We start from the raw sequence: 27,760 nt of genomic DNA, 5'->3' as shown, positions 1-27,760 counted from the left end.
CCCACAATTCCCACAAATCTCACCTAGTCCCCAAACTTTGCAGAGTTGGTCATTGGGGGAACTGCAGTTCAAAAATAGGAAATGTGGGTTGGGCCACTAACAGCCAATCAGATTTCATCCATTGAATTTCATCGGCTAAAATATAAAATGCTGTAATTCTTGCACTATTTATGCCAGGGTGCCCAAACTTTGCAGTTTCTCACTGGGTGACTTAGTGGGTAGTTAGAAAAAGTGGGCACACCCACCAACCACCAATCACAATTCACCTATTGACTTTAATTGGTTTAACTGCTGCCATTCTTTAACTATTAATCCTTGGATCCCTAAACTTTGCAGTTAGTCACTGGGTAATTGCAGTTTCAGGTTAGAAAAGGTGGGCGGAGCCGCAAATCAGATGTCACTCATTGACTTTCAATGGGGAAATTTGAATTGCTACCATTCAGACACTATTAAAACCAGGGTCCCTAAACTTTGCACAGTGGTTTTTATTATATAATTGTGATCCAAGGTTAGAATTACTGGGTGGAGCCAACAAAAGGCAGATTTCATACAATGACTTCACATTTTTCAAACCAACATGAAGTTTGTTCTCAAACTTCCCGTTCTAGTTAGTATTTGCTGCCTTGCAGTTCTTTGGTCCAGGGCTCATTTACAGCTGGCACTGTCTGCAATTGGTTTGAAGGTTGTACCCTTGTCTTTGTTTGTTTTCCACACTCCAAAAACATACAGGCAGTTTAATTGACTCCTGATAGATTGTAAAGCTGTAAAATGTGATGGTGAACCACGCAAGCATGGTATGGGTTCTGATATCTAGAATGCTCGGGATCTGGGGATTTCCGGATAAGGGGTCTTTTCATAATTTGAATCTCCATAAGGCTGCTTAAAATCATTAAAACATTTAATAAACCCAATAGGATTGTTTTGCCTTTAATAAGGATTAATCTTAGTTGCCATCAAGTACAAGGTACTGTTTTATTATTACAGGAAAAAGAGAAAAAGGAAATAATTTTTAAAAATTAGAATTATTTGCATATAATGTAGTATACGGGAGATGACCTTGTAATTATAAACTTTCTGGATGATGAGTTTCCGGTTAACAAATCCTATACCTATAGTAGTATTTAAAAAGTACTTAAAAAGATAAAAAGCATAACCTTACCAGACTAAATACATATAAATCAAGAATCTGTATAGTTTTTGCCCTCATAATGGAAACCAATATTATTTATTATCATCATTCCATAATTCTGCAGGATCCATTTTTCATATACCACGTGTATAAATCATTTAATGGTTATAGTTATAGCAAGGCTTTAGTGCAGTCCAAATGTAACAGTTATAGATTGAGAGTTCAGCTTTATTTTTTCTCTTTGTTGATGATTTAGAGGGATTCATTGAAAGCATTATATATGTATTTGCTGATAACACAAAATTGTGCAAAATGAAAAATACCATTTATTTTCTTATATTACCCTTGCCTTAAAGAGGTGGTTCGCCTTTAAGTTAACTTTGATATGTTGTACAATGTCCTGTTCCTAGTAACTTTGCAATTGGTCCTCATTATTTATTTTTTTATAGTTTTTGAATTATTTGCCTTTCTCTTCTACATCTTTTCAGCTTTGAATGGGGGTCATTGACCCAGGCATCTAGAAAAAAAGCTTGTTCTATGAGGCTACAGTTTTATAATTATTGTTATTTTTTTGTTCCTTATCTTTCTATTCAGACCCCTCCTTTTCATATCCCAGTCTTTCATTCAAAACACTGCCTGCTTCCTAAGGTAAACAATACCCTAGCAACCAGCTGCTAAAATTCTAAATTGGAGAGCTGCTGAATAAAAAGCTAAATAACTAAAAAAAACTGCAGATAAGAAAAAAATTAAAACCAATTGCAAATTTTCAGAATATCATGCTAACATTTCAATTAAAGGAGAACTAAACAGCCCCTCTTAACTGCCCTCCATCGCCCACCTTCACAGACCCCACAGGAGCATGTGCAGTTGGGGCTTATTGGAAATCAGCTTCAACTGCGCATGCTTATGCAGGGTCTTTGTCGGTGGTGAGACCTGAAGCATTTTTTTAATGGACAGAAGATGGTGCCAAGGTACTCTGCTGTGCTGCTCTGCTTTTTTACCTCAGGTTTTTTAAATACGGCCTCTTTTCAATGTAATAGGCTGTGCAAGAAGGGAATGGTAAAGAGGGGCCATGGAAAGCAGTTGAGGGGGCTTTTGTACCTTGGGGGGGTTTAGTTCTCCTTTAAAGGTGAACAACCTCTTAATCATTTAATGGTTATAGTTATAGCAGGGCTTTTATGCAGTCAAAATTTAACAGTTATAGATTGAGTTCACTTTTATTTCATCTCTTTGTTAATGATTTGGAGGGAGGCATTGAAAGCATTATATCTGTGTTTGCTGATGACACAAAATAATAATATTATATTATAATAATATATTATAATAATAATAATATTATAATAATAATTCAAAAACACACACCCGCTAAATTCTGGGCTGTGTTGGGCTTATGTTGTAACTACAATTGTAAGGCCTTTTGTATTTTCTATGTAGTTGCAGCAATTATGCCAGTTTACAATGTACTATTCTGCGATCCATTTGAAACACTAATCATTTATGAGTTCTGGGCAAATTTACAACCTAGCAGTAAACCAAAACAACCAGTTGGTGATTTGACTTGTTGCCATGGGTTACTGCCTAGGTGAAGATTTAACAAGTGTTTACTAAAGGTGTGTCATATGTATTTTTTTTCAAACATAATTATAATAATTGCACATTGCCTTCCCTTTTACTTACAGTTTTATTTTAACCTCCTTGCTTTTGATTTAACTGTAAACAGTGATCTGTTTCACTGTATGTGTTTAATAATTATTGGATATTGTGAAGTGCCTGTATAATTGTCCCTGCTTGTTATTTGTTGTACTTAACTGTTGGGTACCTTTCCTTATTCTAAGTATACCTCATTAAAGGAACAGTAACACCAAAAAATGAAAGTGTATAAAAGTAACTAAAATATAATGTTGTGTGTTTACTTTAGAAAGACTACTATAATTTATATAAATAAGCTGCTGTGTAGCCATGGGGGCAGCCATTCAAAGAAGAAAAGGCACAGGCACATAGCAGGTAACCGATAAAACACTATTGTATTCTACAGAACTTATCTGTTATCTGCTATGTTATCTGTGCCTTTTCTCCTTTTTTCCAGCTTGAATGGCTGCCCCCGTGGCTACACAGCAGCTTATTATATAAATTATAGTATTGTTACTGTAGCAAACACACCAGTTGTACCAGTGCAGGGCAACAGTGCATTATATATTTATTACTTTAAAGCTCTTTAATTTTTTAGTGTTACTGTTCCTTTAAAGGTTTAAAAAAAGAATGAGTAAGGAAAATTTTAAGAATTGCAGAGGGACTTATGAATCACAACATTATTGCAAGTAAGGGAATTTGTGAATTTGTTGCCCCTGTGAGCATTTACCTATGTACATTATATTATCACATATTGGGGAAAAAAAAAAAAAAGATTTGCACTAAAATAACACTTTTACATGTTTTGTATACTTGTAATAACACTGCTGCAGCACAAGTATCAATGATGTGCTTGAGTCATTCTGATGTGACAATTGCAACTCATATACTAGAGAAAATAATTTATCTCCATTGATTTCACTGTAGTACAAATTCAGCTTTCTAACAACATTTTTTTTTTATGCGGCCCACTTAACCAGGAGATCTGTTATTGAAACCAGCCGAGCACTGAAAGAGCTGTTTCATGAAGCCAGAGAGAGAGCATCCAAAGCACTTGGCTTTGCAAAGATGCTGAGAAAGGTACATAATTATTTTTTAGCTTGAGTTTGTCATATATTGTTTTGCAACTTCATCTTATATTTGCTTTCTGTTTCCAGGATTTGGAAATAGCTGCAGAATTTACTTTTGCCTCTACTATTCTTGAACTACTTGCATTTTTAAAAGCCAAGGATTATGCAAAGGTATGTGAGATTTCTAAAAATGTGACCCCAGAAATCTACTTTAGAACTGAGGGCACTTGACTAGGTAAAGATGCGCTCCATTCAGAAGTAGCTTGAGTCCCCCTATCTAGAAATGAGATAAAATAATTTATTCAAAAAAATATGTACACTGATAAATAAGTTTAACAAGGTGGTATTAGCTGCTAGGATTATTTTTTTCATTTTATTTTCATTGTTGTCAGCATCAATCACTGTACAAATTTGGTACAAAAAAACACAGGAGGACATATGTAGATCAGTGAGAAAAGAATACAAAATGCATATTGTTTCCATGGGTACTGCCTAGGTGCACATATGACAAGTGTTTACTAAAGGTGTCCCATATGTACTTTTCCAAGCATGATTATTACAATAGGAACATTGCATTTCCTTTTACTTAACATTTTAGTTTGACCTCAGTGTTTTTGATTTAACTGTGACCTGTTTCACCGTATGTGTTTAATAATTATTGGATATTGTAAAGTCCCTATATAATTATCCGTGCTTGTTATCTGTTGCACTTTAGTGTTTGGTAGCTTTCCTTATTCTATGTATATCTCATTAAATGTAGATCAGTGAGAAAAGAATGCTAAATGCATATAAATGTATACTTGGAAACTTGTTGGCCTCAGCAAAGGGTCTTGGCCAGCTACATCCGGGCTGGAGAGAAGCACCAGTGAGTGCTTGTCTTATATTTTCATACAAGCATCAATTACAGAAATGGAGGTGAAAGGGTGTAGGGTTTGGGGCTAAAGCACCCAAACCAGCACCTTCATATGATTACCTTGTTACTAACTACAAGTTACCAACACTAAAGTTTTAGATGTAGGGCTCATAAACACCTGGACAAAGAACCACTAGGGCTAGTGTAGTCTGGTTTTTCTAATGTATATGGAAAAACCTGAACCTGATGAACAATCTCATCCTATATTTTTAACTATAGAAGCATATTTGAATTAACAATGAATGTGTAACTAACATATCTGGCTATGCACGTAGCGATAACAATATATGAATAGAAATATTGGCAGATGGTCATGAAAGCTTTACTGATTTTCAAACACTCCCCAGGCCTTGCATGAATGATTTCTTTCTGAAACAAATTGTTTTACTGTTATATTAATGATATCAAACAAAATCTTAAAAAATGTTGGAAACTATAAAGGAATACATAATACCCAATAAGAGGTCATCCAAGCATTAAAGAATCTATGGCCTCTATCCATTTGACTGGGGCAAATTACATTTTCAGCCTAAAAATGTTTTACTCTAGATTAGCAAAGCACATGACTATACATTTTGAACCTTATTTAATGAAAAAAACCTGCTGAAAAACTCTTTTACAACCACAACATTCAAACCCACAATAACTTCAGTATGTGTTTATTGGATATTAGTAGTTTTGTTAGAAGAGGTTATAGCTGGTGCTACTGGAAAGATTTTTGACATCCATAACAACCTGTCAAAGGTATAATATATGTCCCATGTGTCCCATCACAACTCTTGGCCAAAGCTCCAATCTGTTATTAGGGACAAAAAAAAACTGATCTAGCATCCAACTCTTTCTTCGGCTTTGATTCGGCCAATCAATCCATAAGGTTATTAGGGAAGAGAGATATTGCCTGCCGCCGACAAGAAAGCCAAGAAACCTTTCATCACCCAACCTTCTTCCACCTTTGGCTCATTCTCTCCACAGTTAACACCTCAGTGTTCTAATCCAGACTTCAATCTAATCCAAGGGTGGGGCATATAAGCACCAAGAGGTGGGGATATGCCTAAAGTGTTGGAGGATGCCTCTTATACTTATGGGAGGTTTAAGTAAACTCCACTTTAGACATACTGTAGTTACATACAAATTTAGGTTGAAGAAATGCATCTATTGTATTAACCTTTTTGTCTAAAGAGGTTAACAAAAACCCTATTTAAAGCCTCTCCAGCTTGCTCTAGATGGGGGAAAAACTCTTCCTGACTCCTAGTTGGCAATTGGTCCAGTCCCTAGATCAACATAGTGCCAAAAGTTAATTTCAGGAAATCTGTCAGCCAAGCCTTTCTATTGAGCTTAAAGGAGAATGCAAGTCAAAATTTAAAAAGCATACTGTCCAATAGTCCTCTTATTGTTTAGTAAAAACACCACACTTTTTAGCTCACCTAATCAAATATTTACTTAGTTACACTTACTTCACATTTTCTATCTGTTTTCTTGAACAGGCAGCCATCTTTAAAAAGCTATTCTCCCTTCCTTTCCCTCCTTGCTTCATACTGCACATGTTTCATTCCACCCCCCCTCCCTCTGGCAGATCTGCTTATGATTGGCTGGTGGGCATGTGTAGCTCAGAACAGGAGACAGGATCAAGTTACACACATGTGCATTGCTACTGAAGGCTGCCGCTGGAGCCTACAGGAAGGGGAGGGAGATTTCAGTGATGTCACTGTAGTCTTCACACTGCTGTAGGCTGCCAGCACCATATCTCAGAGAAGCAAGCAGGGATCTGGGAATTAAGATATGCAGTAAGTACTTAAAAAGAATGCCTTTAGACTTACTTTGAATTTATATTAACCTTTCCTTGTCCTTTAAAGTTTGCATACCTGTTTCTGTTTGGGTAACAAATGGTTGACTAATTTAAGCCAGAAACAGAAGTAGCTAAAGTAGATTTCCATTGCTGCAAGATAGTTTTCTTGACACACAATAATAATTGCAATTGTGTAAGCTGATAGCCCAAGGTCCGCCATTGCACCCTGAAGGCACACTCTTTTGGAGAATGGATATTGGGAAATGGGGTTATGGGTAGGCGCGATTCAGGAATTTAACTTGAATAAATATGTCTCTGATATTTAAATTTCTGGAACTTGTTCTAGGGCATCCTCTCACATTTTGTCATCCAGGTCTGGGATTTAATTTTCCTTTTTTTTTTTTTTATTTGGCCTTAGGAGTGGATTGCCACAGTAAAGCATAAAACCATGAAAGTGCCTTTTACTTATCAGGTAAAAGTCGAAATGAGAGTGTAATATATACAAACATTTCAAAGGAAAAACAAAGAATGCAAGATTTGCTCAAAACTCTTTGCAAAGAATGCACCACCAGATCTGTTAAAATTCTAGTAGAAAGCTACAAAACAACTGAGAACCTTGAAACGAAAAACAAACAAAACAAAAGTTGCTTAAAACTTAATGCTTAAGGACCTCAAGAGTTACACTTCTATGCAATAGGACCTCAGAAGCAAATTTACTTAAATTATAGTTGAAGGCCAGAACAAAAATCTGTTGCATACACAGAAACCAATAAGAGAGGGACATAGAAAAAGACCAAACTAGAAGAGGGGGGCATAAAGCAAAGACCAAATGGTAAACCACCAAAAGACAAGAGTGTGTTTTTAAATTTGAATAAACATGTATTATCCAATGCAGAAGTGTCCATACTTGAGGGCTACCTGGCAGTTTCAGATGTACAGAGGAAATAATAAGGGCCATGACACATGGGGAAATTAGTCGCCGTGTGGCCAGTGGGATTGCATACGCGGCGGTGCGACTTGCCGAAGTTGCTTTGAGACGAAACTTCGGTGACTTCGGAATTTCACTTGATCCACTCCAGTTTGCCTACAGGTCAAATAGATCTACAGACGATGCAATAGCAATTGCACTTCATACTGCCCTCTCCCACCTGGACCAGAGAAACACATACGTGCGGATGCTGTTCATTGACTACAGCTCTGCTTTCAACACCATCGTACCATCCAGACTTGTCATGAAACTCTGTGACCTGAACATCGGTTCCTCCCTGTGCAGCTGGATCCTGGACTTCCTGACAAACAGACCTCAGGTGGTTTGGATCGGCAACATCACCTCATCCACACTGACACTTAGCACCGGTGCCCCCCAGGGATGTGTGCTCAGCCCCCTGCTGTACACCCTGTTCACCCACGACTGTACAGCAACACACAGCTCCAATACTATCATCAAATTTGCAGACGACACCACCATCATCGGCTGCATTTCTAATGGAGATGAGTCGGCTTACAGGGCAGAGGTGAGAGCCCTGACATCATGGTGCCGGGACAACAACCTGCTGCTCAACGTCAGCAAAACTAAGGAGCTCATTGTGGATTACAGGAGACTGCAGGGAGGAGGCCATACCCCCATTCACATTGAGGGAGCAGAGGTGGAGAGAGTCAGCGGCTTCAGATTCCTTGGCATCAATATCAGTGAGGATCTGAGTTGGTCTCACCACGTTGGTGTGATCACAAAAGCTGCAAGACAGCGGCTCTTCTTTCTGCGGCGCCTGCGAAGGTTCGGCATGGACTCCAGAATACTCACAAACTTCTATCGATGCACCATTGAGAGTATTCTGTCTGGCTGTATCACCACCTGGTATGGCAGCTGTAATGCCTTGGACCGCAAAGGTCTGCAGAGGGTGGTGAGATCAGCAAAGCGCATCACCAGGACTGAACTGCCGGCCATGCTGGACCTGTACAGACAGCGCTGTAGGAGGAAGATGCAGCGGATCCTCTCTGACCCCAGCGACCCCAGCCACAGACTTTTCACGCTCCTACCATCAGGCAGGCGGTACAGGAGCATCCAGACCCGCACCAGCAGATACAGAGACAGTTTCTACCCACAAGCCATCAGGCTTCTGAACTGCTGACATTCTACCCAAACCAACACACACTCCCCATAACTACTGGACTCTTCCCAGTGTCACTTTAAGCAAAGCCACTTTAAATCCTCACTGCACAATTTCAAATATTGCATTGCATTTTATTATTGTAAATACTTGTACCTTTATTGCACACTTTTATTATATTTAACATTTGTATTTTTTTTTTTTGTTTTGTTTGTCTATGTAAAGTTGGGAGGAACACGGGTCAAAAAAATTTAATTACAGTAATGATGCTTCATTGTTATTTGTATATGACAATAAACTTGAAATCGCACCACCGCGTCTGCCATCCCACCGGCGATTTACATTCTAGCCGGTGGGATGGCATTTCCGGGATGTTAGTTGCCCGCGACAAGGAAGATTTGTTGCAAGGCGACTAATCTCTCCGTGTGTCACAGCCCTAAAGGGGTATATTTCTATCTTGAGCAGGATTTAAAAAGTATGTTACTGACCCACTTACCTAAGCAAAAAGCAAGAGTCTGTGAAAATAACTGTATATGTCTGTTAGTTTGGTTCAAGTCTTAGTAATGATGGAATTTAAATGTCGTAATATTTACTGGATCAAGAGTACTGCCATGGCTGTCAATGGTAATATATTTATAAACTTGTTACATGACAGTTGTATGTTAAAGATTGTTAAGCCCCCCAAAATTATGCTTTACTTGACCTCTAATCATCTCTCTCATTTAATGTCTGTTGCAAAAAGCTAACATACACTGAGTCAACAAAAACTCAATATCAGGGATTCAAACTTGTTAAGGTTGGGTAATGAAAATTAGCTGATTAAAATAATAGACATTTGTTGATAAGATTATAGAACTGTAACAAGCAATGCAGCAGCAAAAGCCAGAAAAGGTTTGAGCTGTTTTAAAGGGGCATAAAAGTACAGGAAAAGAGGGTCTCCAAAGCCCAAAAGTGATACTATTAAATTAGTGAAAGTTCAAGGATGAGCGACTAATCTGATAATGGGTATGAAAGGTAACGTTATTTGTAATTTGTAAAATTATTGGAAGACTCCTGTTTATTATTAATTAAAGGAAAACCTTAACCCTCTACACACCATCCCTGCATAGGTAACAACTCCCCCAACTGAATCACTGTATTGATTTTATACATACATAAACAGATAGGCGATCACACCACTTTGTTTGTTCGATATACTGCAGCTCTTTGTGGGTGCCATCTTTGTTGCCTTTACTTCCTGTGCTCCTTGTGCCCACAATTGCTTGCACTTCATGGCAGCCTCTGTGCATCCCTGATAATTAGGATTGGCCTTAAAGCAATGCAACTTGTTTATTCCTGATGTGTAAAGAAGATTTACTGTGCATGTCAGTGTCCCTGCTGCAATGAACAGAAGGGAGGAGGAGAGCTGCTCTATGTTAATGCTGGTCTTTGGAATGCGATCCACTCAGAGGCTGACTAGAGGTAACAGCAGAGCTATTGAAGGTTGGAAGGGGTCAGATGCTATTGAGTTAAGCTGTCCATCTCACATAGTGCACACATACAGGAGGGTTTAGGCGAAGGAAAGGCTAATAAAGAGTTAATCTCAAGCTGCAGGCATACCTTCAGTTCTCTCAATAGTGTCCTTAAGCCTCCCCATACTTTTCCCTTTCAGATGATCAGAAGCCTCATAGGAAAAAAAAAAAACGCTGAGCTCGGTAAAGTTCCCATAATGCCTCCCTCCTGTACATGCGCAGTTAGTACAACTCAGATCACACATTCCTAAGGGGGGGGACAGGAGAGAGGAGAGAGCTGCGCAGATTTTGACACCGGAAAACAGAGACAAGAAATCCTGTTTCTTTTGAAAGAGAACGCAGTGCAGCATTTCTGTAAGTGCTTATGGCTGTATTTACATAGACCTTTCTGATAAAGCCTAATTAGTTTTTACCTTTCCTTCTCCTTTAATGTAAAGCAGTGCATAACTTGCTGGTGCTATTTAAATAAATGATGATGATAAATCATATATGTGCTTTATTAATTATTGGATTATTTATTGGTTTAAAGCCATTGGATGAAATACTAATGTACTGTCCTCACTTAATGTTCTATTCAGTTATCCAGCATGCTAAACACCCTTGCATAATAGCTTTCTGTAATAAAATTACCTTCGGTGCGGCGGGGACGCCCGCCGCACCATCGGCAGGGACGCCTGCCGCGCCGCTCCTCTAGCCGGCTCCTTCCTAATGCGCGCGCTATTTAAAGGCGCTGGCGCGTGACGTCAGCGCGCAATGGCGCCAAATTTGAAAAATTAAAGGGGTATTTAAAGGGGTTTTCTGGAATGCTTATTTGCCCGTGATAGGTTTATTTCTGGTGCCTATATCTGTGCTTTTTTTACCGTGACCGTTGGCCTTAAGACTTTTTATACTGTCGTGCCCCATTGCTGGCCAGAACTCCTGCCCTGCACCTCTCGTTTAAGTCCAGGTGGCATCTGAGTAGCTGAGGGCTCCTCCCGAAGCCAAAGGCGGTCACACTACTGGCGAAGCACGAGCCTAGACCAGGGTGCTTAGCGTTTGTTCTGGCACTGGGTGCCGACCGTGACATTATCACGGGCCCTCATGGAAGACAATGGTCACGAAGCAGCTGCTGCTCCATCTACCACTGAAGTGTTGCTGACCACCTTACTTCAACGCCTAGAGGAACAAGAGCAGAAACAGAACTATCTTCTGCAGGGTTTCCACAATCTGAACCGTAAGCTGGAGACTCCTCAGCAGTCCAGTCCTGTATCTTCTCCTCCAGTAGGTTCTACTTCCATGTGGGGTAACACCTTTAGGCCCCAAGAACCTAAGATTGCCTTCCCCGATAAATTCTGTGGGGACCGATCTAAATTTTTTATATTTAAAGAGGCTTGTAAGCTATACCTTAGTTTCTTCCCTCATTCTTTCTCTACTGATGAGGAAAGAGTAAGGTTTGTAATGACCCTCCTTCAAGGTGACCCTCAAATTTGGGCCCTCAGATTGCCCACCGCTGACCCAGCCCGTTCCTCCTTAGACAATTTCTTTGACTCCATGGCGATTCTCTACGATGACCCGGATCGTGCATCCACTGCCGACGCCGCGATTCGTAGGCTTCGTCAGGGGAAACGCGATGTGGAGGTGTATTGCACTGAATTCCGTCGGTGGGCAGTGGAAACTGGCTGGAATGACATGGCCTTGCGCAGTCAGTTTCGTATAGGCTTGTCTGATTCTATCAAGGATAGTCTGGTCAACTATCCCCTATCTTCCAACCTGGATGACCTCATGTCTTTAGCCATCCAGGTAGATAGGAGACAGAGGGAAAGAAGGGGTGAGAGGAATACCTCTTTTCGTTCTAATTTTTCCAGCTCTTCTAAAGCTGTGTCTAACTTTGAATGTCCTGGTCCCTCCGTACCTTTACCTCTGGAGGAACCCATGCAATTGGGTGTTTCCCGCTTATCTCCTGAGGAAAAGGTTCGCAGGCTTTCCCAAGGGTTGTGTTTATACTGTGGGGAGAAAGGCCATTTCTTAAATCAATGTCCTAAGAGGCCGGGAAACTCCCAAGCCTAAATGGAGAAGGGGAGCTCCATTTGGGTGCAGGTGTTTCCTCTCCCCTATCTGCCTCTAGGATTTTGATTCCGGTCAAACTGACCTGGCCTAAGGGCTCTATTAATTTAACTGCTTTCGTGGATTCAGGGGCGGAGGGTAATTTCCTGGATGCTGCTTTTGCAGCTAAACATCATATTCCTCTAATACCTCTAAGTACCCCCCTGAGAGTTTTAGCAGTGGATAAGAGACCCCTAGGATCAGGTATAGTCTCCAAGAAGTCTGTTATTATCTATGTGTGTTAACAATCATCATTGTGAGGAGATAGCTTTTTTTCTCATTGAAGGCGCTTCTTCGCCTCTCATTTTGGGGTTGCCATGGCTCCGGGCTCATAATCCCCTTATTGATTGGGTATCTGGGGAGATTATTCAGTGGGGTTCTAATTGTGGGGGGGTCTGTACTCCTTCGGTAGTAGCAACTACCTCACTAGAGGGTTTACCTGCAGCTTATTCTGAATATTCTGATGTGTTTTCCAAAAAAGCTGCAGAAACATTACCCCCACATAGGCAGTATGACTGCCCAATTGACCTTATCCCTGGCTCTACCCCTCCTCGTGGTCGAACTTATCCTCTTTCCTTGCCGGAGGCCCAGGCAATGAAAGAATATATTAATGAAAATTTACAAAGAGGTTTTATTAGACCCTCTAGTTCTCCTGCCGGGGCAGGTTTTTTTTTTGTAGGTAAGAAAGACGGTAGTCTACGCCCTTGTATTGATTATAGGGGTCTGAACAAGATCACCGTAAAGAATCGTTACCCTCTTCCTCTGATCTCTGAATTATTTGACCAGGTTAGGAATGCAAAATTTTTTACCAAACTTGATCTTAGAGGAGCTTATAATCTCATCCGTATCAGAGAGGGGGATGAATGGAAAACTGCCTTTAATACCAGGGACGGCCACTATGAGTACCTTGTTATGCCATTTGGCCTTTGTAACGCACCTGCAGTTTTTCAGGAGTTTGTAAATGATATTTTCCGGGACCTATTAGGATTATTTGTAGTGGTCTACCTAGATGACATTCTAATTTTTTCTTCTAACCTGTCTGATCATCGTAATCATGTCCGGGAAGTATTGTTGAGGCTAAGAGGGAATAATCTCTATGCAAAACTTGAAAAATGTATTTTTGAGGTTCCTTCTGTTCAATTCCTAGGTTTTGTCATATCCAATGAGGGGTTGGCAATGGATTCTGTGAAGGTTAAGGCCATTCTTGAATGGGCTCAGCCTTTGTCCTTGCGTGCACTTCAGAGGTTTCTGGGGTTTGCAAATTATTATCGTCAATTTATTAAGAACTTCTCTTTAATTGTGGCCCCCCTCACTGATTTAACCAAGAAGGGTGCAGATCCGAGTTTATGGTCCTCCAAGGCAGTTCATGCATTCGAATTTCTTAAGAAGGAATTCGTATCTGCCCCTATCCTTCGCCATCCTGATACTTCCTTACCTTTCATTGTTGAAGTAGACGCCTCGGAGGTGGGAGCAGGGGCAGTCCTTTCTCAAAGGCACCCGACGACCAACAAAATGCACCCCTGTGCCTTCTTTTCCAAGAAATTTTCACCTGCAGAGGTGAATTATGACATTGGGAACAGGGAGTTGTTGGCCGTCAAATGGGCCTTTGAGGAATGGCGGCACCTTCTTGAAGGTGCAAAGTATCCCGTGATGGTCTTTACAGACCATAAAAATTTGCTATACATAGAGTCTGCTAAACGCCTTAATCCTAGGCAAGCCAGGTGGGCTCTATTCTTTTCTAGATTTAATTTTTCCCTTACATATAGACCAGGATCCAAAAATATTAAAGCGGATGCTCTTTCTAGGAGTTTTGAATCTATCCCTTCGGACTCAAGAGAGTGTTCTCCCATAATTCCTAAAGACCTAATTGTGGCAACTTTAGAGTCCGACCTCTCTTCCTTACTGACCCCTTTACAATCTTCAGCTCCTGTTGATACTCCTTCGAATAGATGGTTTGTACCTGAAGAGTTTAGGGAGCAAGTATTGAAGGAGGTACACGATTCCAAAATGGCAGGTCATCCAGGTATTGCTAAGACCATTGCTTTGCTGTCTCGTCATGTTTGGTGGCCTTCATTCAAATTAGATACTAAAAACTTTGTTAATTCTTGTCCGATTTGTCAAAGGTCTAAATCCTCTCATAATTTATCCCAGGGTCTGCTAAATCCATTACCCATTCCTGTAGAACCGTGGACCCACATTTCCATGGATTTTATTGTTGATTTGCCCCCGTCTCAAGGGAAAACTGTGATTTGGGTGGTAGTAGACAGGTTTAGTAAGATGAGCCATTTCATTTCCCTCCCACACCTCCCTTCCGCTAAAACCTTGGCTGATCTGTTCATTTCTCACATTTTTAAGTTACATGGCTTTCCAGTAAATATTGTTTCTGATAGGGGGGTTCAATTTGTTTCTAAATTCTGGCGTGCTTTCTGTTCCTTGGTTGGTACTGAATTGTCCTTTTCTTCTGCTTACCATCCCCAGACTAATGGTCAAACCGAGAGGGTGAACCAATCCCTTGAGCAATATCTGAGGTGTTATGTCTCAGATAACCAGTCCACGTGGTCGGAACTCTTGCCTTGGGCAGAGTTCGCATACAATAATGCTACTCATTCTTCCTCTGGGGAATCTCCTTTTTTCATAGTTTATGGATTGCATCCCAAAGCCTTTTCCTTTTCAGGTTCTGCTTCTTCGGTACCCTCTGCTAATTCTTCTGTGAAACTGTTTTCTGACATTTGGTCCTGGGTTCACGACTCTCTATCAGCGGCTTCCTCTGCTCAGAAAAAGGCTGCTGATAGATCCCGTAGGGAGGCACCTCTGTACAAGGTGGGGGACTTAGTGTGGTTGTCTACCAAAAATATCAAGCTGAAAGTTCCCTCTCCCAAACTTGGTCCCAGGTTCATTGGTCCGTATCCCATCATTTCCATAATTAATCCTTCATCAGTTCGTTTAAGGTTACCTGCTAATTTCAAGATTTCCAACTCTTTTCATGTTTCCCTGTTAAAGCCTGCTGCTGGTGTTCGACATTTGTCTGTTCCTCCCCCGGTACTGATAGAGGGGCAGCCGGAATATGAGATCCAGGAGTTCCTCGACTCCCGCATTGTGCGGGGTAAGCTGCAGTATTTAACCAGGTGGAGGGGCTTTGGCCCTGAGGAGAACTCCTGGGTCTCAGTTGAGGACATTAAGGCTGACCGCCTCAGAAGGCAGTTCCATTTAAAGTTTCCTGGGAAACCTTGAGGTCCGGTGGCCCCCCCTAGAAAGGGGGGTAATGTAATAAAATTACCTTCGGTGCGGTGGGGACGCCCGCCACACCATCGGCAGGGACGCCTGCCGCGCCGCTCCTCTAGCCGGCTCCTTCCTAATGCGCGCACGTCGGCTATTTAAAGGCGCTGGCGCGTGACGTCAGCGCGCAATGGCGCCAAATTTGAAAAATTAAAGGGGTATTTAAAGGGGTTTTCTGGAATGCTTATTTGCCCGTGATAGGTTTATTTCTGGTGCCTATATCTGTGCTTTAAGCTCCTACTTATTCCTGATTCCTGTTTTGACCCTGCCTGGCTTTGACTATTCTGAATATCTGTATCCTGACCCGTGCCTGTTTTTGACTTCTGATTCTGCTTAATCCTTCTGACTGATTACCCGGTGTGACCCTTGCCTGCCTGACGTTCCTCGCTATCAGCCTGCCTCGACCCGGTCTGTCTGACTTCGTATCTGCTAACTCCAGTCTGTACCGTGACCGTTGGCCTTAAGACTTTTTATACTGTCGTGCCCCATTGCTGGCCAGAACTCCTGCCCTGCACCTCTCGTTTAAGTCCAGGTGGCATCTGAGTAGCTGAGGGCTCCTCCCGAAGCCAAAGGCGGTCACACTACTGGCGAAGCACGAGCCTAGACCAGGGTGCTTAGCGTTTGTTCTGGCATTGGATGCCGACCGTGACATTTTCAGGCCATGAGGTGATGAAGAACGTGTTTATTTATACAAATAGTGTGAAAACTGTAAATACAAATACATACAGAAAATACCAATCAACATTTAAAGAAATTACAGCAGTATTATGAACACGGCTAGCATCTACTAGCTTCATAAACTCAGTAATACGATTTCCCAATCTAGCTATTTTAACAAGGATACAAACAGGATAATTTACAGGGAATGCTTTCAATGGGGTAATGTAGGGAACCCCAAGACTGTAAATGTCTGCAGATTAAGCCTAACTGTCAATACTGGCTTTGTTCTCCTTCCTGTTTTAGGGCTCTGGCACACGGGGAGATTAGTCGCCCGCGACAAAACTCCCTGTTCGCGGGCGACTAATCTCCCAGAGTTGCCATCACCTGCCATTCCACCGGCAGGGATGGCACACGCGGCGGCGCGATTTCGGGAAATCGATGAAGTTGCCTCGCGAGGGAACAGGGAGTTTTGTCGCGGGCGACTAATCTCCCCGTGTGCCAGAGCCCTTACTGATTTCCTGTCTCATGCAACAGCTAGTAACAACAGGTTGGGAACAAAGAGATAACTATAAGTGGCAGATTCCGAACTGACTTTAACTGCATTTGAAATGAACTGAATTTAACTACTTTTATGATGAAATACAGTTCTTCGTATACATAAATTAAATCAGAATTTCATCCAATGGCTTTATTTGATAATTCCCTTATTGATGCAGCACAGAAACCCAATCAGAATTTTAACTTATTAGCTTATGTATATTGGATGTAATGTCTTTCAGACAATTCCTATTGAATGTGTGTGCTCAAACATATGATCACATATGGTTTTTATTAAACCAGATGATACGTGGTAGCAGGGTCTTGTTCCTCTGATGTAATAGGCAGGACTTTAACAGTTAATTTAAGGCAAGCCTGTCATTGGTAAAAAGCCCCCCTAAATACCGTGTTTGTGACTATACCCTGTCAGGCTTTCCTTGACTCTAAACAATTATATAAATATGTATATAAAGCCCCCCCCCCCCCCCCCCCCCCCCCAAGTACCAGGTTAGCGACTTTAACCTGTCAGGCTTTCCTTAATAACACATATTCTATCAACTTGTGATAACATATCAATAACTCTGATATCTTTTGAAACCCCTGAAAAATGAAGAACATAGCTAGCCCCATGTAAAATTTCAAAATTAAATATCTGTTTGCACTTTTAAAATATGGATTTAAGTGCAGGGTTCTGCTGGAGAAGTCCTATTAACTGATACATTCTGGGGGGAAAAAAACACTTACCCATGACAGTATTCCTTTAGAGTACTGGGAGCCAATGAGGAAGCGGGCCAGCGAGAGAGGAAAAGCGAGCCAGAGCTGTGTGAAGTAGGGCAGCTTATCAGAAGCTAGTTATCTTTTTGTGTTCCACTAAAAACCAGTGTGACTTTGACCTCACTTCTGGGTTCCCTCTCTGTAGGAGAAAAAACCACCAGCTCCAATCCTGAAGTAAGATGCACCTCATGCAAAGTGTGGCTCTGATGTAGATGGATGCTAAGGGAGCAGCGGGTGCTGGCAGTAACAAAGGGAGAAGGGGGGGAGACACTAAGATAGCATGTCCATAGAGTTATGCCCCCAGTGTACCTGGAGAAGGCTTGAGAAAAGGTAGGGCAAAAGTATGCTCTAATCTGGTGGAAATGAGTGGAGGTTGTATGACGGCACTAAAGCATGTCTTGTATTAAAGGAGAAAGAAAGGTAAAAACCTATGTAAGCTTTATCAGAAAGCTCTATGTAAATACAGCCATGAGCACTCACAGAAACGCTGCACTGACTTCTCTGAAAAAAAGATTTATTGTGTCTAACTCCTGTGCCAGAGACACGCAGCTTTCTGTTCTCTGCTCTCTCCTGCTCCCCCCTCCCTCAAGAATGCTAAGAACTCACTCCCCCCCTCTTAGGAATGTGGATCTGAGCCAATCAGCGGGAAGCTGACTCATAGTCTTACTAACTGAGCATGTTTACTTGGTCTGCGTTTCTGTGCAGGAGTGAGGCATTATGGGAACTTTCTTTACCCAGCTCAGCCTTTTTTCTTCCTGTTTGGCTTCAGGTGTTTTGAACAGGAGAAATATGGGGAGACTTAAGGGCACTTTTGAGACAACTGAATGTATGCCTGCAGCCTGAGATTAACTTTTTATTAGCCTTTCCTTCTCCTTTAATGGGTTTTACAGCAGCACAAAAACATGCCAGCGGTATCAAAAACTGGGTTTAGATTAGCTTGATATTACGAGTCCAAACATGACTGGCTTTGGGCACTCAGTTTGTCAGTTAGGAATATCTGGGCAGGGGCAGATCACACGGTAATGATGTTTAGTCTATATGGGACCAGTGGGATCATTTAGAATTGATTTCTAGTTTAATATCATATTTTTATTATAACCCATAAGAAGTTATGTGCAGTATGTTATTGGTCCAGTCCATAAACTCAGGAGGTCATAAAATTCACACTGTGTCCTGCTAATGTCAGCACCCTTTGCATTCCTGAGGGAGGCGGGAGTGTCCAGTTAACTGAAGCCCATGCAAACTGTGATAAATAGTCAGCTCTTGTGGCTAAGATTTATTTTGGAGGACCAATTTCGATTGGAGGTTTATCCCGTTGGTTTCCCCTTCCCTCCAGGACTAGAATGACTGCTTGGTATAGTATAGAACTTCTATGTTTTTCCCTTTATTTTAAAAACTCTTTAATTGTTTGTGTCCTTTTTGTAACATCTTTTTGTACAACTGCTCTGTTATTCCTTTTATAATATTAAATATAAAATAAAATAAGTTTTGTCTTTTATGCTCTAAAGCCAACCTAGCCTCAGAGTGTGTAACTGCCTTAGCCCGCATGCTGTATGCTGGTTAACCATTTAGCTGCTGGTAGGAAGAGAGTGTTTTTGTCAGTTCAGTAACATTAATACTAGAGTGCTTGGCATCTTTCATCGCCAGTGTGAGAAGTATGAGAATGGTGGCAGCAAGATTTGTATGACTTTGTGAGTGTTGGTTGGTCTTTTGGGTGCTGTGACAGTAGTCTAACCTGTGTGCAAGGTGTGTGAGATTGAGCAAGTGACCCTTTAGACAGCCATGCCTAAAGTCATGTGCATCTGAAGTGGTGTAATCATGACAGGCCCATTAAACATTCTGCTTAAACCCAGCTTAAACACCTATCCTGTTTTTTTTTTTCCAGGTGCTCATCCCTTCTGTGGAAAACCTTCATGTGTTTATACCAGGTAATCTCTCTAGAGAAAAGATCATTGTTCAGCAATTACTTGGTACTGCAGCTGGCATAGACTGTTCCAAAGACTGTGAGGACATGGCATATGACCAGTTCCTGCTCATGACGAAGCATATCGATAAAGATAAACCTCAGGAGGATTGGAACAGTTGGGATGGATGCTGTATTAAAAGCATGCCACCAGTGGAAACAGCAGATACTCTAAGAAGTATGCAGGTATGTGTTCTGCCTTAGATTTGAGTTTTCTGTAAATATGTATAAACAAGGAAAATCTGTGTTTTTGAAGTAATTAAATACAAGGACAAACTGAATACAGTTTATAAATGTTTGTATTTTTACAGCTGCTTTGTGCCACCCAGATTGGCAAAATACTAAATATCAGGATTATCAAAGGTGCTTAATTGCGATAGTTACCCATAGCAACCAATCGGCAATGACTTTAAATGAAGATGAAAGCAAATATTTGGTTGCTGTTGGTAGCTGCACTGGTGCAATTTTGTGTCAGAAGCACAAGGTATGAAGTACCAAGTACTTTGTCTTGTCTGTGTTATGTAGTTTGGTTTTAAGTCAGGTATGAATTAATTAATATTGTAATCATGCACTGAATCCATTATTTTGAGGTTGGTTTGTCCAGTTTTTTTTGTTTTGTTTTGTTTTGTTTTTTATAGATCTTTTCAATACCATACCAAATCTGAGCCTGAGTTTGCATGTTTAAATTTAAGCAAAGAGCATTTTGCGTGAAAAAGTCACCTTTTTATTGCTTTAATTGTCTTCCAGCCAATATTTCAATTACTATAATCTCTTGCATGCTTCTTTGTTAAATTTACAAATAATTTTAATTCATTGACAGTTTGCAGTAAATAAAAAGTTTAAATTGCTTAGAATTACATTTATTTTAGATTTTTATATTAAATTGTGCATTTTTTGTTTTGGAAATTTTTTTTCATTTTCTTTTCAAGGGCTTTTTCAGATGTAATCAGTCTGTTAGCTAAAGACAAACCTATACCCCCAGAATGAATACTTAACCAACGGATAGTTTATATTATGTTAAGTGACCTATTAAAGAATCTTGCCAAACTGGGGGAGAAAAAAAAAAAAAAAAAAATATATATATATATATATATATATATATATATATATAATATATTTTTTTTTTTTTTTTTTTTTTTGGCTATATAACCAAAAAAATACTACATTAACAATAAATACAGTAAGCACGTCCCTCTTTTCAATCTTGAGGTATAATTCTGGTGCTGTCAATGATTTAGCAGTTTTTCAATATTAATATTGAAAAACTATATCATTTTTAAGTCCTGATTCTAAAAAGATTTCTAAAAGATTTCAGTTTGTTTTTCAATTGAGTGGTACAGTTTATAGGTCACATTAAAGGTGGAAAAAGTTCTAAAATGATTTATCTTTGTCTCATTTTTATACAGCACAGGAACCTGACATTTTACCAGGAGTGTGTAGACTTTTTATATCCACTGCACGTGCCTCCTGAAAAGTTTCTTATCAGGATTCTTCTGTCATCAGCAGTGGAGGTCTTCCTTTGCCTACCAGTCCCTTTGCAATTACAGAGCTCACCAGTGCATTCTTTCTTCTTAAAGGAAAACTATACCCCCGGGCTATAAAAACCCCCTTAATTATCAAAGTTTAACAACTGTCCCTATCACTAACCCCAAGCTTAGACAGCAGAGTAGTGCAGCTGCGTACCTGGCCGACATCTTCTTTGCAACTAAACGGTCTTCGGGTCTCGTCGCCAACACGGACCATGCTTAAGCAGGGTTCGTATCGGCGGAGAGACTCAAAGTGTGTTCGGTTGCAAAGAAGATGTTGGCCAGGTACGCAGCTGCAACACACCTGTGGAGCCAATTGTCCCAAACATCATGGTGCCCTGAAATAAGGGGGGCTATGTATAATTTCCATGTAATTTCTACATAGTGAAATGTATGAAACTTTACAATTAAGTCTGAAATGTGCACTGTAATCACATCTGAATTTTTTTATTTGAAATTTGCACTGAGGAGCAGAGGGGTAAATCGAAGAAAAATGTGTCTTTATCCCAAACATTATGGAGGGAACTCTAAATCCTTTGGGGTCGATTCATGTAAAAGGCATGTCCGCAAGTTTTGAACTTCATCCCAAAATGGTTGTATATGTGAGTAAAAGCAGAATATGAGGCAAATCACCTGGGGCACTGTTACACCTCCAGCAGTGATGTTAGGTGTTAGGAAATTGTTTATGCATTGTCATCAGGGTGACATATCAAAACATCAGTATAAGTTTTCTTTTTGTTTTGTGCAAGTGACACTGTTTTTAGTATTATCCCATATTAGATCCTAATCATCGATTGTAATCGTCTCCCCGTTGCCGCTTCCCTTTTTAGAATGTATGGCTATATATATTTGAATGGTCTCCTGCAAAGAGGACTTGTATCTAAGCTATACATTCAAAATGTGGGTTGAGTGCCTTTAAAATATTTGACTAACAGTTCCAAGAAATGTCTAAGTTGGAAGTACATACACCAGTGAAGATGGGGCTTATAGGGGCATCCCTACGACATAATACAGCAATCAGAGATGAGTATTGTCATGATACAGGCCTGTAAGTGTTAATCAAGCAGGCCAAGGTATCCCAAAAATCTTCCCTAATGTGCCAGAAACAGATATTTAACAGGCCTCTGGTCACTAGGGTCTGGAACCAGCCATGTGTAAAGGCCTTACAACCTGGGATGCCCTGCTCTAAGCCCTGGCTGATAAGTGCCATGCCATGTGGGGGGGAGTTAGAGTTCACTTCAGGACCCATCATAGGTGATGTGGAGGTTGCACCAAAACATTAATTAATACACATTGTCCCAGAACCCATACCATTTATACTAGAGGTACCAAAACCTGAGTGTGTAACTGTGTTGTGTGCCTTAGCCCTCTGCATACTGTATGCTGATTAACCCTTTGACTGCTGGTAAGGAGAGTGTGTGTGTGTGTGTGTCGGTTCCTTACATTAACCCTTTCTCTACTCTGGCTTGGCATCTCTCATCGCCGATGTAGAAAGTATGAGAGTGGTGGCAGCAAGTTGTTTGTGAGTGTTGGTTGGACTTTGGGGTGCTGTGACGCTAGTTTGACCTGTGTGCGAGGTGTGTGAGACTGAGCAGGTGACCCTCTAGACAGCCACGCCTAAAGTCACATGCATCTGAAGTGGTGTAATTGTGACAAGTATAATTAATGTAACTTGTTTTTAAGATTTTTAAAAACAGTGCAGATTTTATTTTCACCCATGCCATGTCAGAGGACCATTGGGACCACACTAATACTTGGTGGATGTATGCTGCCTTATAGTATTTCTGGAGTGACTGCAGACTTAGACCCCCTTGGTTCCATTAGTAATAATTATAGGAGTATTAGATTTCCCAGGTATCTTTAAATAAGTGCTAGGTGTGGAATAGAGGTTGTTAAAGGGGGTTGTTTGAGACAATTTGCAATTGGTCTCCATTTTTTTATTGTTTTTTTTATTGTTTGACCTAAACAGAAAAATAAGTAAAAAGTAACAATAACAATAAAATTGTAGCCTCAAAGAACAATAGATTTTTGGCTGCCGGGGTCAGTGACCCCCATTTGAAAGTTGGAAAGAGTTAGAAGAAGGTAAATAATTCAAAAACTATAAAAAAAAAAAAAAAAAAATAATGAAGACCTAAAAGTTAACTTAAAGGTGAACCACCCCTTTAAGAGCTGTAAGGTGCAAGTTCAAGTGGTGTAGGAAGATAAACATGTAGGTTCAATCTAGGCGGTCAAACGCCTTCTTGGCTCCTAGGCTAATTATTAAAGCTGGGTGACCTTGATTTTGTAACAATTCTATAATGTGTCTCATATAATCGCCTGTCTGTCTTCCCTCTATAAAATCAACCTGGTAATCAATTTTTCGAGTATTGGGGCAAGGTGATTTGCCAAAATTTTGGGAAATATTTTCATATCGGAATTTAAAAGGGCTATTGGTCTATAATTTACAATTAGTAGTATCTTTCTTCTTTTCATATAAGTGAGCTTAACCAGATGAAAGGGATTTAAGATGTGTTGGTATATTTTATAATACTGGTATGGATATCAGTCAGGGCCAGGGGGTTTACCGTTTTGAAGAGCTGTAACTTCCTGTAGAATTATTTCTTGGTTTAGTACAGTGGAATTGTTCAGCAATCAAGTCTGGATAATAGACCATCTGGCCCAAGTCTTTTCTAATAGCTTTGAGCATTGATTGAGTTTTTTGCTTTTTCAATTTCTAAACTAATAATCTGTGTTGTTTTTCTCACACAAATTTTGTCTGGACCATATTATTGCTTTCTCAGCTTCTTGTAATCTAAGGGCGGATTACAAAAACGCGAAAGTGCTCCACTCTGTTTACGCGCATTCAGGCTTTTGCCATAGCTTGTAGTGCAGACACACACACAGCAGCGTATGGAAGCTGATCCACTTCTCTCAGCCAGGCAAGAAAAGCGCAGGGCAGAGAAGTGGACATACCTCGTCCCCAGAGGGTGTTCACTTAAGTTAATTGAGCATTGGATGGGAGAGCGGACATGAACGTTGTGGACTGCTTAGTAGTAAGAATTTTGCCTCCCCTTTAGGGGATCTATGAACCTTATGTCATATAAGGCAGCTTGATTTATTAAAGGAAAACTACTTGTATTATGTTAAGTGACCTATTAAAGGAACAAAAAATGAAAGTTTTTTTAAAGTAATTAAAATATAATGTACTGTTGCCCTGCACTGGTAAAAGTTGTGTGTTTGCTACAGTAATACTACTATAGTTTATATATATATATATATATATATATATATATATATATATATATATATATATATATATATATATATATATATATATATATATATATATATATATATATATATATATATATATATATATATATGCTGCTGTGTAGCCATGGGGGCAGCCATTAAAGCTGGAAAAATAGAGAAAAGGCACAGGTTACATAGCAGATAACAGATAACCTCTCTAGAATACAATAGTGTTTATCTGTTATCTCCTATGTATGTATATGTATGTATATCTTTATTTATAAAGCGCTACTTATGTACGCAGCGCTTGCAGTAGAATTTATTAATACAGACGGGGGTTAAAAATAATGGATAAATACAAAATGGATAAATACAAAGTACAACAATAAATACAATAAATACAAGGTGCAGTTGCAATAAGAGTCAGAAACACAAGATGAAGGAGGTGTCTGTGCCTTTTCTCCTTTGAATGGCTGCCCCCATGGCTAAACAGCAGCTTTGTTTATATAAATTTCTAGGGCAAAGACACCAGTTGTACCAGTGCAGGGCAGCAGTATATTTTATTCTTATTACTTTTATACACTTTTATTTTTTGGTGTTACTGTTCCTTTAACATTTAGTGGTGGGCTGTGTGCTCCTTCAGAGATCACATGACCAGAAATAATGCAGGTTTAACTGTAACAGGAAGAAGTTTGGAAGCAAAAGGCGGAATTGTGTCCGTTAATTGGATAATGTGACCCGACATGTATGTGTGCCTTGGCTTGTGTGTGTGCACTGTGAATCCTATGATCCCAGGAAAATGGCAATTTTCTATTTAGGATTACCCAATAGCACATACTACTAAAAAAAAAGTGTATTTTTATGAAAATAGTTTATTTAGATGAAGCACGGATCAGAGAGTTTACTGCAAGAAACCTGTTTGTTTTCGGGGCAATAATTGGAACCAATGTGGAAAGCTAATAAGTTGTCTGTAAATATACGCCGTATAAGTAAGTCTATAATATAGCACAATTATTATTAATCAGCAGCAAAGCGAAGCATGGACGTTTAAAATACCACTTGTAGAGATTTTCTGATGCTGAAGTTATGTATGGGGCAGTAGGCACAGAGACTTGGGAATAGGTGTATGAGAGCGCCGTAACTGAGAATAATATAAGGACAATACGCGTGGAAATTTTACCTTTCTAATTAATTGGAATATTTTGAAATATAAGATAGTGAAGTAAATGTTAGCGCTGACTTTGCGCAATTGAGGCGTTCTGTGTAAGCTGCTTGGGAACTGTAATCGTCACTCTGGTATAAGGGCATTAAGCTTTGGAATTAGATCCGTCAGAAGCCTTCAGTATAATCACTGATCGTGTAATTGAGGCGATAAGGTGTAAATCACATGGAATTGTAAACGCTGCTTTGGTATGAGGCACTGAGATAGATCCAAAGGCAACCCTAGTATTAATTAAGTGATTGAAATGACTTTGTTGAAGTAGCAAGGAGTGGTTAAATATATATACCAACTATTGATAAGGCAATTAATTTAATTACCCTAGGCACATATATACGTAACACTAATGAAAGCTCTAAAAGAATAGTGGAATCAGCAATGAGCGCACTCATGAACAAAGCAGTAAGCATCAATTAACAACTAATTACCCTCTGCTAAGAGAAAGCTATACCAAGGTTTCAATTAGAGAAACCCGATATAATAGGAACAACACAAGCCGTAACACTCAGACAGTGTCTGGGTATCTGTGAGCCTAATAGTAATTGTGTATATATAATAATCAGGAGACCTACCTGTTTGGGGAGAACCATAAGGACCCCACTTGGTTAAGGATTTATATATAACTTACCTGACCTCTGTTTTAAGCAAATGGTGGAAAATAAACACATACACAATATAGGAATGGTGAATAAATAAAGTTTATTATACTGATGTTGTGTCAACCTTCTTTTTGGAAGAATATTCAATACTTACCTGCTAGATAGGATCGCCATTCCTTCTACAGCACAAAAATCACACAGGACATTATACACAGATCAACCTTACTATTGTTACAAATGTTGCCAGCCTAAAAATCAACCATGAATGTAGATACTTTGTAAGTAACGGTATCCAGGAGTGTAACCACTAGAATTGAAACTTGTTCAAGGTGTGAGTTAGAATTTTAATTTTCCTTGCTTGTCTTTTCTATCTATTTTAGTAAGATTTTAACCATTTAGAAGTAAAAGTTACATTTTAACTTAATTAGGTGTGCCAGTTTCTGACTCTTTCCGTGTCTATAACACTATTTACTACATTTGAAAATTTCGTAACACTGTGCACCCTAAGACTACTGTAGTGCGAGGTTCCTCACATTTAGTATATACCTTCAGAGATCACATGACCAGAAATAATGCAGGTTTAACTGTAACAGGAAGAAGTGTGGAAGCAAAAGGCAGAATTGTGTCCGTTAATTGGATAATGTGACCCGACATGTATGTGTGCCTTGGCTTGTGTGTGTGCACTGTGAATTCTATGATCCCAGGAAAATGGCAATTTTCTATTTAGGATTACCCAATAGCACATACTACTAAAAAAAAAAAAAGTGTATTTTTATGAAAATAGTTTATTTAGAGGAAGCACGGTTTTAATAATATTGGGTACTGGCAAGTGCCAATATTGTACGACAGCAACTGGCCTGAGAATTGCAAGCTCTCTACAGGGGGGTCCCAAGGGACAATTTCCGGGACACTCCCTCCTCATGCATATACTGTAATGAGGAAGGGTCCCAGCAGGGGATAAAAGGGCAACAGACCCAGGTACTGATAGCTCATACTTGAGGTTCCAATTCTGTTGGGGTGTGGGCTCAGGTTTTCAAACTCTTTGCCTCTGGAGGACACAAAGATAACTTGGTAACGTACATAGGGTTTCTCTGTGTTTTATTCCCTTTTATTTTATTTACTGTTTTGTATGTGTATGTCTCTTTTTGTAACATATTTATAAATGCACTGTTTACTCTTGTAATATTAAATATAACATTTAATAAGTTATGTCCTTTGGCTCTATAAAGATCCCACGTAGCTTGTATAAATGTTTGGGTCTAGAATGTATTAACTGCTTGGCTGTATTGAGTAGGGGGAAGTTATCTGTAAATGCTAATTAACTAGTTGACTGCTAGCAGGAGAGTGTGTTTGACTGTAATCTAACCCTTTGGCTGCTAGAGTGCTTGTTAAATTAGTGGAAGCTAACCCTAACTACAGTAAGAGAGAGTGTGTGATACATTTGTGTATTAGATTTCTATCGCCTGTTAATGATAAATGGTGGCAGCAAATAGTTATTTGGGGGCGGTGGTGTGTTTGGGGGTGTCCAATGTTAGTCTAACCTGTGTGAAAGGTGACTGAGTGTAACCCCTTGTTTCCCTGTCCAGGGGTCATGTGCGTCTGAGAGTGGCGTGATCCTGACAGTGGGTTTATCTTACCACTGAAAATGAGCAAATATTAGTAAACTATAAAGACTGAAAGCTCACACTTTCTGTTCCTGTCAAAAGTCCCATGAAGGTGCCATCATGATTTTGGTGCATGGATTTTG

At 39.9% G+C, this 27,760-nt stretch overlaps 1 protein-coding gene across 2 annotated transcripts in view; it reads left to right on the top strand.

Annotated features, from left to right (window-relative positions):
• Nucleotides 1-27,760, top strand: part of map3k4 (mitogen-activated protein kinase kinase kinase 4) — a 297,498-nt gene that overhangs the window by 129,892 nt on the left and 139,846 nt on the right. For both annotated transcript variants that reach the window (XM_004914648.4, XM_002936262.5), the window contains exons 8-10: nt 3,739-3,838; nt 3,916-3,999; nt 19,361-19,624. In XM_004914648.4, coding sequence (XP_004914705.1) covers nt 3,739-3,838; nt 3,916-3,999; nt 19,361-19,624 — 448 coding nt within the window. The remainder of the gene's footprint in view (nt 1-3,738; nt 3,839-3,915; nt 4,000-19,360; nt 19,625-27,760) is intronic.

The sequence above is a fragment of the Xenopus tropicalis genome, chromosome 5, assembly GCF_000004195.4.
Source record: "Xenopus tropicalis strain Nigerian chromosome 5, UCB_Xtro_10.0, whole genome shotgun sequence".
Taxonomy (NCBI): Eukaryota; Metazoa; Chordata; class Amphibia; order Anura; family Pipidae; genus Xenopus; species Xenopus tropicalis.
The sequence above is the reverse complement of the archived record's forward strand: the minus strand, read 5'-3'. Positions and strand labels throughout refer to the sequence as shown.